The sequence below is a fragment of the Mytilus californianus genome, unplaced genomic scaffold (genome assembly GCF_021869535.1).
Source record: "Mytilus californianus isolate M0D057914Y unplaced genomic scaffold, xbMytCali1.0.p SCAF_22, whole genome shotgun sequence".
NCBI classification, from domain to species: Eukaryota; Metazoa; Mollusca; class Bivalvia; order Mytilida; family Mytilidae; genus Mytilus; species Mytilus californianus.
Window position 1 is genome coordinate 3,102,921 of NW_026262671.1, and position 16,525 is coordinate 3,119,445.

General features: G+C 33.2%; 1 protein-coding gene across 1 annotated transcript in view; it reads left to right on the forward strand.

Annotated features, from left to right (window-relative positions):
* The first annotated feature begins 6,219 nt into the window (after nucleotides 1-6,219).
* LOC127732094 (sialin-like) overlaps nucleotides 6,220-16,525 on the forward strand; it is a 28,710-nt gene continuing 18,404 nt past the window's right edge. Inside the window, exons 1-4 of the mRNA XM_052241147.1 lie at nucleotides 6,220-6,396; nucleotides 9,501-9,691; nucleotides 10,764-10,994; nucleotides 12,008-12,191. Of these exons, the coding sequence (XP_052097107.1) occupies nucleotides 6,297-6,396; nucleotides 9,501-9,691; nucleotides 10,764-10,994; nucleotides 12,008-12,191 (706 nt within the window). The 5' untranslated portion in view covers nucleotides 6,220-6,296. The remainder of the gene's footprint in view (nucleotides 6,397-9,500; nucleotides 9,692-10,763; nucleotides 10,995-12,007; nucleotides 12,192-16,525) is intronic.

The following is a 16,525-nucleotide window of genomic DNA, read 5'->3' on the forward strand; positions in this document are numbered from 1 at the left end:
TCATATCTTATCCGATTCGGTCTTTATTCATGAGTGCTTTGATGCACCATCCAAACCCTCCTAAAACAGAATCGAATAAAATATAATTCCTTCATTTTTTTATTCTTTAATTTTAAAGGCAATTTACGCTTATTGTGTTAAATTCTCTCAAAACATGCCGTACGATGACCTATAGTTGTTAATTTCTGTCATTTGGTCTCTTGTGGAGAGTTGTCTCATTGGCAATCATACCACATCTTCTTTTTTATATTAACTATTAGATTGTCATTTATATTGTTCCAGTAGCGCCTGCATACGGAGTATATATCTCCCAATTGATACGATATTCCCGGGCGTGTAGTTCCTATCGTGATTTCCTTGATAGAGGGTTGCTGCTCACAAGGAAGCTATTACACCAAGTTGAAATCATCCCTTCGATAATTTTACGGACGCCATCACAAGTTGGTTAACCGTTTCACAGATGATATCAGATATGTTCCTTATGTCGTAGCTACAATCTCCTTCCCTTTTCACGAATATGACCTACCGAATCAGACTATTTACCGGATTTGTAATAACATGAACAACACGACGGGTGCCACATGTGGAGCAGGATCTTCTTACTCTTCCGGGGCACCTGAGATCACCCCCAGTTTTTGGTGGGGTTCGTGTTGCTTAAGTCTTTAGTTTTCTATGTTGTGTCTTGTGTACTATTATTTGTCTGTTTGTCTTTTTCTTTTTTAGCCAAGGCTTTGTCAGTTTATTTTCAATCTATGAGCTTGACTGTCCCTCTGGCATCTTTCACCCCTCTTTTAAATGAGTTCTTAAATTTGTACATCCTTCATTTCTGTAATCGGTTATCTCACCTAATTCTTGAATTTTCTACAGTTATTCCTAAGACTTTTGCACCCCAATATTCTCGATTCTAGAAACCCCATTGAAACCCTCTTTTTGCGTATATGTACATATCAATTACTATGACGAGGAAGCAATTGTAACGATCATGATATTGATAATTGTTTCATTCTAATCATTCAAGATGTTACCATATCATGTTAAAAATGCAAAACAAATAATCATAGACTATCTATACTAGATAATATAGGATATATAGTTATGTAAATGCTATTGTACTGCTTACTGGGTTTGATGTCAAGATAACTAATTTTAAATACATATGAAGGTATTCGTTTTCTGTCTGTGTTTCGGTACAATTGCATCCTCGTCATATTAATTGAGAAAAACCAATATTATACCGTATATAGTCGGCTATGAACAGCCGTACAGCTGGCTTTAATTACTTTTATCCACTATATTTGAACGTTGGTGGATAGTTGTCTCATTGGCAATTTTACCACATCTTCACATTTATATATAGAGTCTACTGTCAGAACAAACTTTTGGTTAAACTCAAGTGTATACTTTTCTTAGGTTGTATGATCTCATTTATTTATAACAGAACTGTGTTTTAACACAATTATTTAAAGTCTATTATTTAGAACGTATCAGTGTATAGTGCTTTCATTATGGTTATGATGACGGATTTTGGAGGCACATGTTTTATTATGTGTTTTAAATAAAATTGAGAATGGAAATGGGGAATGTGTCAAAGAGAAAACAACCCGACCATAGAACAGACAACAGCAGAAGGTCACCAACAGGTATTCAATGCAGCGAGAAATTCCCGCACCCGGAGGCGTCCTTCAGCTGGCCTCTAAACAAAAATATATACTAGTTCAGTGATAATGAACGCCATACTAAACTCCAAATTTGTACACAAGAAACTAAAATTAAAAATAATATAAGACTAACAAAGGCTAGAGGCTCCTGACTTGGGACAGGCGCAAAAATGCGGCGGGGTTAAACATGTTTATGAGATCTCAACCCTCCCCCTATACCTCTAACCAATGTAGAAAAGTAAACGCATAACAATACGCACATTAAAATTCAGTTCAAGAGAAGTCCGAGTCTGATGTCAGAAGATGTAACCAAAGAAAATAAACAAAATGACAATAATACATAAATAACAACAGACTACTAGCAGTTAACGTTGAATAATTTAAAGTTGTAATAACAAGTTTTTTTTCTAATAAAAATATTTTTATATATACTATTAACCTTTTTTAACCCGTATTATTGGCGCAAAAAGAGTGATTGATCTGGCCCAAATGAAATATGGTTTGTGGAGCAAATGAAAGATAATTTTGAAGCAAATGAAATGCTAATAGGCGCAAAAGCAATGTACCGGTGTATGGCTAGTTTTAAAAGTACCTCGATTTTCACATAGTTTTATTTCATTTGGTACTAGCTAATTAGTCCTATAATATAAGACTTCGAAGATTCATATCGCTTACATTCAACGTTTTTATCGGATATAGTTTACACGTGGTTCAGCATTGATAGTAAAAAAAAATTTCCGATAAAAAACGTTGAATGCAAACGATATCAACCTACGCAGTCTTATATTATAGGACTTAAGTGCTATGTGCGAATGGTTTTTACGTGGAATTTGTATATGGCCTCACTACAACTAGATTATTATATGCAGAAGATCTTAAAAATGTCTGCTGTGTAGGTTTATAATTGGACAACATTTAAAAAAGAAGATGTGTTATGATTGCCAATGAGACATCTCTCCACAAGAGACCAAATGACTCAGAAATTAACAACTATCGGTCACCTTACTACCTTCAACAATAAGCAAAACCCATACCTCATAGTCAGCTATAACAGGCCCCGACATGACAAATGTAAAACAATTCAAACGAGAAAAGTAACGGCCTAATTTATGAACGAAAAACAAATGTGTAACACATCAACAAACGACAACCATTGAATTACAGGCTCCTGACTTGGGACAGGCACATACATACAGAATGTGGCGGGGTTAAACATGTTAGCGGGACCCCCCCCCCCCCCCCCCCTAACCTGGGACAGTGGTATAACAGTACAACATGAGAACGAACTATAAATATCAGTTGAAAAAGTCTTAACTCATCAGATGAATACAAATAGAAATACATCTAACAAAAACACAGAGTGGACATGGCCGGTTACTTGTATATCCCAACAACAAAAAGACACTAAATACAGATCTTAGAGTACTCGCATTTACTAGCAGCTAGTTCAAAGCCACTAACAACTAATGAAAAAAAATCATGCATCTAAGACTAAATTATCAATCAGTACACATCTAACATAGTTCTTTAAGGTAATTGGTAGCTTTATTATTGAGAATTTTATGAACACGAATCAATTATTGACAAGAAATCCTAGATTTGAAATTTAACCATTTCAGCTCTTTAAATAAATTAACAGTAGAGGTGTTAGTATTGGTGCATTAAGTATAATTTTGACAGCTCTTTTCTGCATCTTAGCAATTCTTTGAATTCCATCTGCATTACATTTTCGCCATATTGAGCAACACAAATGAATTATGGGCAGAATATAGGCATTATAAATACAGAATACCTAGAAGCTCTTGTGTTTCAACAGATGTTATTGGGTTATCTTGTATAACTATATATTTAGTTTATGACCTATCAAATATCGTTTTTGATTTGTTCCAACCAGCATAAAAGTAGTTTTTAATGGATTTTAATATTACCATATTGTTGTTTAAACACGATTTCTTTATAGTATAATCTATTGGTATCGTGGTTTAGTTTTCTCTTTATCGCTTCCTTATTTATACCAGACTGTTTATACCAAGGGTATGAAGTGTTGTATTCAATGACTGAAATTGATGCCTCTTAAGTCACATGATTTATGAATACAACTAACAGTAGGATACATAAAAATAGACCCTTGAGGAACCCCATGTTTAATGATATCAGAATCTGAAGTTGTATTAACTGAGCACACTTTGTGTGGTCTATTTGAGAGACACGAGTTAATTGGACCATTTCACTAAAAAATCTGAGACATTGTTTGAATGAATGCAATAAATGGCAGAGAATGAGATGATCGACAAGATCAAATGCTTTTTTTCAGATCTGGAAAGGCTGTTCCTACATTTTCTGGGAAAACACCTAGTATACTTAAGTTAATTATATATGTTATACTTGGTGCTAAAGCTTCTGATGATTTTTTAAGGGAAAATGGGCCAACATCATCTATATATATATATAAGCCTGTTGTTTTTGGACGTTTCTTACTTACGGAAAGTATATTTTAGTTTCATATGTTTTGATAAATGGAATCGTTAATCTAACATTCTGGGGGATTTAACCTTGCACGTACGAAATTATTTAATTTATCTGCTTGAAAGGATTACAATCTCCTGTTGTTGTGAAGTATGTGTTAAAGATGTTTTCTATATCTTGTATATTACCATATTTCTTATTACTGAGAGCTAAGGTAGAATAAATTACATTTGGAACTGTAGGTTTTAAATCTTTGAGTTGATCCCACATTTCTTTATGTGGTTTGCTATTTTCTATTGGCTGCTTGAAATATGACTGTTTAGGGAGCAACCATTTAACTACAAGGGGGAAGGGGGGAGAGGGGGTTATGGTTTTAAGTCAGTTTGTTTGATTCAGAATTTCTTTTCGTGCAAAGCGCGTACCAATTAATTTACTTTTTCAACACTATCAATCAAATAATTTGGTTCAAAATTTAACACTACAAGGTATGGGGAAAATCTGGATTCAGAATATTTTTTGTGTCTTCTACTTGAAAAGAATATTTTTCATCAATTTGAGAATCAGAATATATTTTTTAGGAAAAATATATGGTAAAAAAAAAAGTATTATAACACCTCCTAATTCCATTTAAAATTTTTTACAAGTATTGTCATTCTATTTTCTCCATTCTCTCTGATATCTATGATTCTTAGATAAATATGCATTTCATTTATAAATTCATTGTAATGGCAATCTGCTCCGCCTATGTGACGGGCACTGTGATTAACAAGATAAAGACAATAAAAAAATAGATCTGTATTGTATAACAATGTTTTTCATGTCTGTATTATAACTGAGACTACTTTACACATAGTTGTCTAATGTTGAAACGAGATATAAAAAACGCTTATAATAAGAATGTGTTTACATGTATTATGTTCATGGTCTTATTCATAATTCTTGGTGAAACGGCGGTATTTAGTTCAATCATTTTCCCCGCCAATTTAGGGTCTCACTAATTAGCAACAAGAAGCGTCAAGAAGCGACAAGAAGAATAATTTTAGCGTCAAGAAGCGACAAGAAGACTATTTAGCGACAAGAAGACTATTTAGCGACAAGAAAACATTTTTTTTTATTAAGATTACTTATTCCAAATAAATATTAAAATATATGCAATTGATTTTTTTTAACATATGGGCAGGAATAAATTAATATTTGTTTTTTTATTATATTGATCAGATGAAGAAATTAAACATTTGTGAGGAAGAAAGGGATTGTGTAGTTTTTTTTAGAGTGTAAGTTTAATAATGCAGGGTATAACTTCCCTTACTATTTCCTTTGCCCAAGAGGAAAACCCTTATCCTAAGGGATTTAGTTTGTCACGGCAACTTTGTACACGCGTCAGACTATACAATTACACGCGCCAGAATATACAATCATTGTAAATTTTGAACACCTGTTGAAAACTCAAGATTGTCATTAATTTCCTTTAATCTTCAATCAACATTAAACTATTCATAAAGTTAACATGATAAATATCGTTAAATGAGGAAATACACAAAATAAAATGATGAAAAATATTCACATTTATGTTTTACTCTTGTTTGAATTTGTGTCTGTATTTTCTGGACAATGATGCACAAATAATGCTTTTCGCAAGTTTATTATATAGTGTATATTATTTAAGAGAGTTTTAAAAACAAATCATAAGATTAATATCATAATACGACAGGGTAAACGTAATACTTGCTGTTATACATAACAAATAATAAAATATCACAAATACATGTAGCAATTAGATCTATGTTTCAAATTTTTTTCTATCTATTTATCGATAGAATATTGACTTTCTTGCCGCTAAAATTGTTTTTCTTTGCATATTCTTTTAATATTTATTTGGAATAAGTAATTTTAATAAACAAAAATGTTTTCTTGTCGCTAAATAGCCTTCTTGTCGCTTCTTGTCGCTTCTTGTCGCTAAATAGCCTTCTTGTCGCTTCTTGTCGCTTCTTGTCGCTAAAATTATTCTTCTTGTCGCTTCTTGACGCTTCTTGTCGCTAAAATTCTTCTTGTCGCTAATTAGTGAGACCGCCAATTTATGACAATGCGTTTGTCATGTGATCAAGTTGTCTTCTCTTTGTTTACAAGGCAGATGGTCTCCTTTGCTGTTCATCCTCACATGACATTAACACAATGTCTGTTGTCTCCGATGAAACCCCAATGATATATTCCCAATCACATGTAAAAAATGACTACTCGAAAGGAACAGGAGCGGTACTAAAACCTCCTTCAGGTGATCAAATCAGAAATTTACCCGTAGCGATCAGTTAAATATATAGCAATTCTGCAAGTGTTCTTAAGTTTGTGAAGTAACATATTATGCTGTGCAGTGGAGGATCCAGAAATTTTCATAAGTGGGGGCCCGGTCAAGTCGTGCTTCAGTGATTCCCTAAATAATCAACCATTTTTTCCCCTTTAAAAAAGGTGGCACCCCTAAATTACAGGCCTAAATCCACCTCTGCTTTGAACACTTCAAACAACAAACCAGTTGATAAAATTTATCATTTATTCCAACTGCTCTTTGAGTTACATGATTTTTACAGTTGCTGAAGTGACCAGTTGCTGATTTAATGTGTCCCTTTGAACTGCTCTGATGAATGACAGTCCTTGGAGACTAATTGCTGGAATGCAGGGTTGGGCAAGGAACTGATTAATTACGAATGTAACAATAATAATTTTGTCTACAGTTACATAGCGTTATTTTTACATTAATGCAATCCAATGTATACTGGGACTAGTAATATGTATTTAAATAAAACTTGAAAACTTATATTTGAATTTTACAACAATATTGCAAAATTTTTTATTTACAATGAGATTTCTACAAATCCAGTATGTTGTTTTGGGAGCATGTGTTAGTCCGACGCATTTTGAAGCCATCACAAATGAGTGATGCAGCAATGTGCATGTCTGTATTGCATACTGAACCGTGAGTGAATGCCATTCTGCACTACCCCTTTTTAAGTGTTAAAGAAGTTTTCAATGTCTTTCATGCTTCAGGTGAAAAATATTTTTTTACTCTTGCGATGTTTATATTCTTGTCCAATCTTTTTGTTGAGTGCATGTGAGGTTGTTTCATGTTGTCTTTTAATATGAGTTCATAATATCATCCATTACTGATTTTATTTCAACTCCAATTTCAATATCCAACTTAACATGCTTAACATACGGTAGATTAAAAAAAAACCAATGATAAACTTAATTTGATGGTAACAATTGCCGACAGATTTTGGGAAGAAACTGGTAGAAACAGTGTTTTCATTTTCAGAATCCCTATAATTTTGTTTTTATTGGCGAAAAAAAAAGATTAAGCAACAAAACTATAGAAGGTTAAAGCAGTGGTTTAAATATACTTTAAGCAAGTGAAGGTCCAGGACCTTTGACCAAAGATACTTACAGGTCCGCCTTTATTCTTAAAGGTCAAATTTTTATTGAAAATTCATTTTATAAAAATAGAAATTCCTTACCATAACAAAACAACCATCATATCTTACTACATTACCCTCAGTTTTTTTCAAATTCAGTCAGAAAAAGGCTTCCTCTTTTCCAACCACTATATGCTGTGTTAAATAACACTTTGTACCTTTATAATTGGTTTGGTTTCAATTGCTGCTTAAGAACACTGGCCTAACTTTGTGTCAGATAACTGCCCAACTTAGGGTCAGTTTCTTTTAACCACTTTTTTTGGCAAGATATATATATGCTGGTGGTTATTTTTCATCATGATTTTTATGGTGTCAAGTTTTTTTTGTACAATGAACCCAGGCACTTTCCCTTTCACTGTTTGTGGGGAAAATTTACGTTCTTGTTTTTTCCTGTCATATATTTGGTCTAAAGACAGATCCTGTCTTTCAGGCTGTGTAGGCCATTTCATCAATCACCCCCGTTGTATCCCCTGCTTCATCAGGTTTTCTTTAGAAGGGGTCACTCCAAACCCAAACAAACTCATACCGTTTACTGGTTATGTTTCAATATTACATTCTCGAGTTTCCCGGGATCTTGTACGACTACCTGTCACATTACTACACATCAATTCAATTGTGAAGAATGTAAGCAAATACATAAGTTTCCTTTCAATAAAAATGCATATTTCAAGATTTTTTTGATTTTATATATTTTTGTTCAACATGTTCAAAAAGCTTTTGTAACTTTTTAACCTGCAAAAATACGAAAGTCCGTCGGGTGTAACTAACTACCGGTGGGAAGGTCCGAACCCTTAAATGGAAGGTCACAGACCTCAGACCACCGCTAATTTGAAACCCTGTAAAGAATAAATCTAGTGTACATTGAAGTGCATTAATGTAACAATAACACAATGTAACCGTAGACACAAATATTATTGTGTCATTCGTAGTTAATCAGATCCCTACCCAACCCTTTATTCCGGCAATTAGTCTCCAATGTAACAATATTTTTTTTATTATTGTTACATTTCCATGTAACCGTCATGACCGTAGCCAGTGCCTATTCAAAAATACCCCAAAACATCAAAAAATATAAATTGTGATTATGATTATGATTATGATTAGCCATTAAACCTACCATTTCTAGTGAAAATATTTATTTTAACCATGTCATTGTAGAAGTATTAAATTAAGAGGAACTGCTGCAAACTGATTATAATGCGATGCTGCACAATCCTTTATTAAAGTTTATATTAAGTATCTGTATAAAGGTAGTTGGGGTGACTAAATGTTCAACATTAGATTTGTCTTATTCTTCTGTCAAAGACGTCTGGGTCAATGTATACGTTTAAATTTCAATATAAAAACTAGTGTTCAAGGACCTTGTTTTCCATTAACATTAAAATTAACGAAGTCACAGTTATTTGATATGGGTTATATAGTGGAAACTTAATTATTCCTTGTTGAGAAAACATTAAGTGATAGAATTGGATAGAATTGCTTTTCTAAATTTTTTCGGAAATGTCTTGAATAAAAATAGGAGGTCATAGGCATGATAGGGGGCCTGATTTAAATCTTCTTGAAAATTAAAAAAAAACACAAATTGTCCTAGCATGCCTATCAAATTCAGTATCTGCCCTTAATTTAACCAGACTTTTTCTGAAAGTCACATTTACACTTAATTTTTTGATAGTTTAATCTTTAAATTTGAAATTTAAGATGTTTCTGTTGTATATTGAATGATACTTGCTTAATATTTTCTATTAATAAATGCACATAATAATTTTTTGAATTTACAGTATACCATGTATACATGTAACAAAAAAATTATTATGTTTCACTGGGAAAACTTATAACGTTATCTTAATATTATCTTCTTTAATCCTATTCTGTTGTCATTTAATTCAGGGTGCTATGTAATTTATAATTTCAGGAGAATGTTTTGGAACCAGACATTTCCTTGCCTTTATGGCCTTTTTAGGATTTGTAAATGTCTACTGCTTGAGAGTCAACCTGAGTGTAGGATTGGTTGCCATGGTGAATGACACTGGTACAACTAAAAATACCAGTGATGAAGAAGCATGTGCAGGCCCTGATTCTGGTAAAAATACTACGGTCAAAGTGGTATGTATAAATCATGGTAAAAATTTTTAGTACAATGTATCAGTATAAAATGAGAGATAAGTAGGGCCAGATCAAGAGTTTAAGGAAATTGACCAAAAATATACTTGGGAGTCATGATCAGTGTAGTGAGGCAAATTATTTTATTGATGATTTTATGCAGATTTATTTTTTAATTAAACAGAAAGACATTTCTTATGTATGTGTATGTATTTATTTACCATAAGTAAAATGAGATTTTGGGTATACAGGAATAAGACAACAACAAAACAACATGAATAACCAATAGACATCTACAGGCAAAAACAGAACTTCAACAATAGACAGATTTCTTGATAAGATTTTTGTGAACATAATTTGTTGTTGAAATGAAAAACAGCTATGTTAACATGGTTAAGCTAACAATGTTTCCTTATGATTATACCTAATAGATATTAAACAATAACAAGTATATATCAATGTTGCATGCTGTGTGTTTTAATGTTATGTATATGTTATTCATATTTGGTAAAAAGCTCTCAAGAGCTTATGTTTGTATTTGTTATATGTGAACCGAATCAAAATAAGACTTTCGTATTCATATTCTTATTGGTCTAATTTGGTTAATTGATGTGCTAACTCACTTACAAACAAAATAAAGTTATCTTCGTGACTGAAACTGACAGTTTATTCAATAAAAAAACTCAGATAAAAAAATATAATTTGTTACTTATTTAGAAAAAAAATGCATTACAAGTTATCATGGTTATGTATTGATTAAATTGTCAATAACACTTGAAAGAAAATGGAATGAATGCCCTGTGTATAAAAAGTAGAAAAAAAGGATATAGAATAAGAAAGCACTTAACTCATGTACTACAGGTTGATTTGACATTATTTAGAAATGTCCATCTATACATTTATCGTCATCATTACTAAGAAATGTTGTAATCAATGCAGTCATTATACACTGTATCTAAATTCATGATCAGTTTATTTAATTTATTAAGCTCCGCCTAGGGCTTTGGGCTTTGGGCATTGTATTTTATTTTTTATATTTAATTCTTCAATCAAACTTGTTCTTTTTGTATTTTAGGGAGAATTTAACTGGGACCAAAACACACAAGGGATCATTCTTGGATCATTTTTCTATGGTTATATCTGTACACAGATTATAGGAGGAAAGATGGCGGAGATTATTGGTGGGAAGAGAATGTTTGGTTTTGGTGTACTATGTACCGCTGTACTGACAATGCTGACACCACTAGCTGCCCGAGCTGGACTCGGTTATTTTATAGCACTTAGGATTGTTGAAGGTATTGGGGAGGTGTGTAATTTTATCCATTAGGGCTATGGGCTGAGACATTGAAGACGAATAAAATGAGGGGGAAATTCACTTAAGCAGCCTTTACATGAGGGTATGAATGCACTTCAGCGTCAGGCATCAAACAGTCATATTGGGCTACCATTAGTGTCACATTGGTTAAAATTTTACCCTGATTCTTCAAAATATTCGTTAAGTGATTCATCAGAGGTCGCAAGTAATTATGTTTACCCTTATTTTTGAAAAAAAAACCAACCTGATTCATCAAAATTAGTTGATTTTTTCATCGTCTAAAAGGAAAAGTACATTTTATCTACATGCATCAAAAATTATCATTAATGTCATTTGGCAAGAATTTTTACTGTTATTCTTCATGAAGGTACCCCCATTACGACCCTCTTACATAAGGCGCGAAAAATTGTAAATTATACATCTGCATCAGTTTCTTTTCATATTTTGTTTCAATGAACAAAGTTAAAGACAAATTCATACAATTATGATTAGAAATTCATTAATTTCACCATGTTCACGATTTCAAAGTTAAAACAACATTCACATCAGATGTGAAGATGTCAGTTTAACTTAAAAATAGATTAATGTAAAAATTATTTATAAAAAGACAAGTCCTGGTTACGGCCAGAAACAATTTTATTTACAACCAAGTCATATAATTGGAACTGGGCATTCATTGACCAAAAAAAACAGCAGGATTTGATGGCCTGTTGGATGTTGTTTGTCTATTGAACTATGGAAGTGTAGTTATTATAAATAAGAAGATGTGGTATGACTGCCAATAAGACAACTCTCCATCCAAGTTACAATGTATAATAAGTTAACAATTATAGCAGCTGTTCCTTGGCTCTTTGTGTATTTTTTTGCTTTGCATGTACTGATTTTGTGTAATGGATGAATACCCCATATCCTTTGTTTTTCTATTATAGGTTAAATAACGTCCTTCACATGTTTTTTTAAAGCAAACAGCAGAATTTGTTTCTAGTAGTTATTTTATTTTTCAGGGTGTAACTTTCCCAGCTATGCATGCCATGTGGGGACAGTGGGCGCCTATCTGGGAGAGGAGTAAACTAGCAGGGTTTAGTTATGCTGGAGCACAGTTAGGAACAGTGATAGCCATGCCTTTATGTGGAATTCTAGCTGACTCTGATTTTCTTGGCGGATGGCCATCAGTGTTTTATGTTTTTGGTAAGTGAGTGAATGATTAGAGCATAGCAATTGGTACTGAAACATTGTAGCCAAGCTGGTAAGTTGGATTTTTTGAGGATTCAAATAAGCATTTTTCTAGTTTCCAGACAATAACTTGTGGAATGGTGTATGGATCTCTCTGAAATTATTCTACAGTAAAAATTGGCTTTGGGGAGTTATGGCTCAAACCTTTTAGGAATTAGGGCCAAAAAAGGGGAGGAAAACAAGGGTGTCCTGGTTAATAGACAATTACTTAAGTATAAAATATAATTTAAAAGCAGTGTAGGGGAAGTAATTCAAACACAACATTTTGAATTACCTCCCTAACACTGCTTTTCAATTATGTATAAAGAAATTTTGTATTGTCTTGAGGTGATTAGCTGTCAATTTATTTTTAGAAGTTACTATTTTAAATATGCTGATGAAGGTAATTTAATTTTAGCCATGATTATGTATGTCATTTTCTATTTTAAGACTTTTATGATGTATTTAAATGGGTTATTATGGTTACAAACTCCAGTGGAAATTTGAATTGAGATAATGACTATATCTTGAGGGAAAGAATCTTTTTGGGAAGTTTGCTATAGCAATACTTTCCTAAGTCCTCGGCCTCAAACTTTCAGGTGACAGTCTATCGCAAATGTTCTGCTCCAAGATAATGTAGTACTAGTATTTACAAACTAAATATTATTTTATATACATATAGGGGCCTTGGTGGCCGAGTGGTCTAAGTAGTTACTACTGTAATCACTAGCCAGTCAACACTGAGGTTGTGAGTTCGAACCCAGATCGTGCAGGTGCACTCGACTCCAATCTTAATTGACTAGGATTGTCAGTTTTCCTATCCAAGGTCGGTGGTTTTCTCCGGGCACTCCAGCTTCCTCCACCAATAAAAACTGGCCGCCACGAAATAGCCCAAAAGCGGTGCTTAAAAGTGGCGTTAAAACACCAAAAATCAAATCAAATCAAATATACATATACACATTCATGGATCTACAAACTGTCGATACCTGTATCTTGTCATTGCACAAGGTTTTTCTCTGACTGTTTATGACGTCTTTACACTAAATCCATTGTATGTTGGATGTGTATGGATTGATAATTTAGTCTTAGATGCATGATTTTTCTATTAGTTGTTAGTGGCTTTGAACTAGCTGTCAATAACTGCGAGTACTCTCAGATCTGTACTTAGTGTCTTTTTGTTGTTTGGATGTACAAGTACCCGGCCACGTCCACTGGTAATTGTAGTATTTGTATTTTTATCCATCTGATGAGCTAAGCCTCTTTCAACTGACGTTGTTCTGTTACACCACTATCCCAGGTTAGGGGGAGGGTTGGGATCCCGCTAACATGTTTAACCCCACCACATTCTGTATGTATGTGCCTGTCCCAAGTCAGGAGCCTGTAATTCAGTGGTTGTCGTTTGTTTATGTGTTCATATTTGTTTTTCATTCATTTTTATACGACCGCAAAAATTGAAAATTTTTTGGTCGTATATTGGTATGACGTTGGCGTCGTCGTCGTCGTCGTCGTCGTCGTCGTCGTCGTCGTTGTCGTCGTCGTCTGGCGTCGTCCGGCGTCGTCCGAAGACACATTGGTTTTCGCACTCTAACTTTAGTTTAAGTGAATGGATCTCCATGAAATTTTACCATAAGGTTCAATACCACGAAAGGAAGGTTGGGATTGATTTTGGGGGTTATGGTACCAACAGTTAAGGAATTAGGGGCCAAAAAGGGGCCAAAAATAAGCATTTTTGTAATTCCAGACAATAACTTGTGTGTAAGTGTATGGATCTCTCTGACATTGTACCACAAGGTTCCATATCACAAAGGGAAGGCTGTAATTGATTTTGGGGGTAATTGCCTCAAAATTTTAGGAATTAGGGGCCAAAAAAGGGGCAAAAAACAAGCATTTTTCTAGTTTCATGACAATAACTTGTGTGTAAGTGTTTGGATATTTCTGAAATTGTACTACAGGGTTCCATATCACAAAGGGAAAGCTGGAATTGAGTTTGGGGGTAATTGCCTGAAACGTTTAGGAATTGGGGGCCAAAAAGGGGCCAAAAATAAGCATTTTTCTAGTTTCCAGACAATAACTTGTGTTCAAGTGTATGGATCTCTCTGAAATTGTACTGCAAGGTACCATACCACAAAGGGAAGGCTGAGATTGAGTTTGGGGGTGATGAATCATAAGGGGGTTCAAAAAATTTGGGGGGGGGATTTTTTTTTTTTCGTTTTTTTTCTTTTTTTCCTTTTTTTTTCTTTTAAAATTTTCCATTTTAAGATTGGTTATTTCTGATTAATATTTAAAAGCAAATAATAATGATATGGTAGGAGTTACACACCAAACAGGATGTGTAAATTATTATATAATAAGTATTGTGCAATAGCAAGAAATTTTCAATTGCACAGTATTGCACAATTGCAAGAAATCTTCAATTGCACAGTATTGCGCAATAGCAAGAAATCTTCAATTGCACAGTATTGCGCAATAGCAAGAAATATCCAATGGCACAATATTGCGCAATAGCAAGAAATTGTCAATTGTACAGTATTGCACAATAGCAAGAAATATTCAATTGCACAGTATTGTGCAAAAGAAGATACTTCGTATAAATTGCTTATTTCTTGATCAATTTCAATGGGGTTTTATTCTTGAATTCTTGGGGTTCTTTAATATGCTGAATCTAACCGTGTATTAAGTTTTTGGATTTTGGGCCCCGTTTTTAAATTGGTCTACATTAAGGTCAAAAGGGTCCAAAATTAAACTTAGTTTGATTTTAACAAAAATTGAATTATTGGGGTTCTTTGATATGCCGAATCTAACCGTGTATTTAGATTCTTGATTATGGGCCCAGTTTTCAAGTTGGTCCAAATCGGGGTCCAAAATTAAACTTTGTTTGATTTCAACAAAAATTGAATATATGGGGTTCTTTGATATGCTGAATCTAACCATGTATTTAGATTTTTGATTTTTGGGCCCCGTTATCAACTTTGTCCACATTGAGGTCAAAAGGGTCCAAAATTAAACTTTGTTTGATTTCATCAAAAATTGAATTCTTGGGGTTCTTTGATATGCTGAATCTAACCATGTATTTAGATTTTTTATTTGTGGACCCGCTATCAAATTGGTTCATATTGAGGTCAAAAGGGTCCAAAATTAAACTTTGTTTGATTTCATCAAAAATTGAATTATTGGGGTTCTTTGATATGCCAAATCTAACCGTGTATTTAGATTTTTAATTATGGGTCCCGTTTTTAAATTGGTCTACATTAAGGTCCAAAGGGTCCAAAATTAAACTTAGTTTGATTTTAACAAAAGTTGAATTCTTGGGGTTCTTTGATATGCTGAATCTAAACATGTGTTTAGAATTTTGATTATGGGCCCAGTTTTCAAGTTGGTCCAAGTTGGGGTCCAAAATTAAACTTTGTTTGATTTCAACAAAAATTGAATATATGGGGTTCTTTGATATGCTGAATCTAAACATGTATTTAGATTTTAGATTTTTGGCCCAGTTTTCAAGTTGGTCCAAATTGGGGTCCAAAATGAAACTTTGTTTGATTTCAACAAAAATTGAATATATGGGGTTCTTTGATATGCTGAATCTTACCATGTATTTAGATTTTTTATTTGTGGGCCCGCTATCAAATTGGTTCATTTTGAGGTCAAAAGGGTCCAAAATTAAACTTTGTTTGATTTCATCAAAAATTTAATTATTGGGGTTCTTTGATATGCCAAATCTAACCGTGTATTTAGATTTTTAATTTTGGGTCCCGTTTTTTAAATTGGTCTACATTAAGGTCCAAAGGGTCCAAAATTAAACTTAGTTTGATTTTAACAAAAATTGAATTTTTGGGGTTCTTTGATATGCTGAATCTAAACATGTGTTTAGATTTTTGATTATGGGACCAGTTTTCAAGTTTGTCCAAGTTGGGGTCCATAATTAAACTTTGTTTGATTTCAACAAAAATTGAATATATGGGGTTCTTTGATATGCTGAATCTAAACATGTATTTAGATTTTTGATTTTTGGCCCAGTTTTCAAGTTGGTCCAAATTGGGGTCCAAAATTAAACTTTGTTTGATTTCAACAGAAATTGAATATATGGGGTTCTTTGATATGCTGAATCTTACCATGTATTTAGATTTTTTGTTTTGTAGGCCCGCTATCAAATTGGTTCATATTGAGGTCAAAAGGGTCCAAAATTAAACTTTGTTTGATTTCATCAAAAATTGAATTATTGGGGTTCTTTGATATGCCAAATCTAAACGTGTTTTAGATTTTTAATTTTGGGTCCCGTTTTTTAAATTGGTCTACATTAAGGTCCAAAGGGT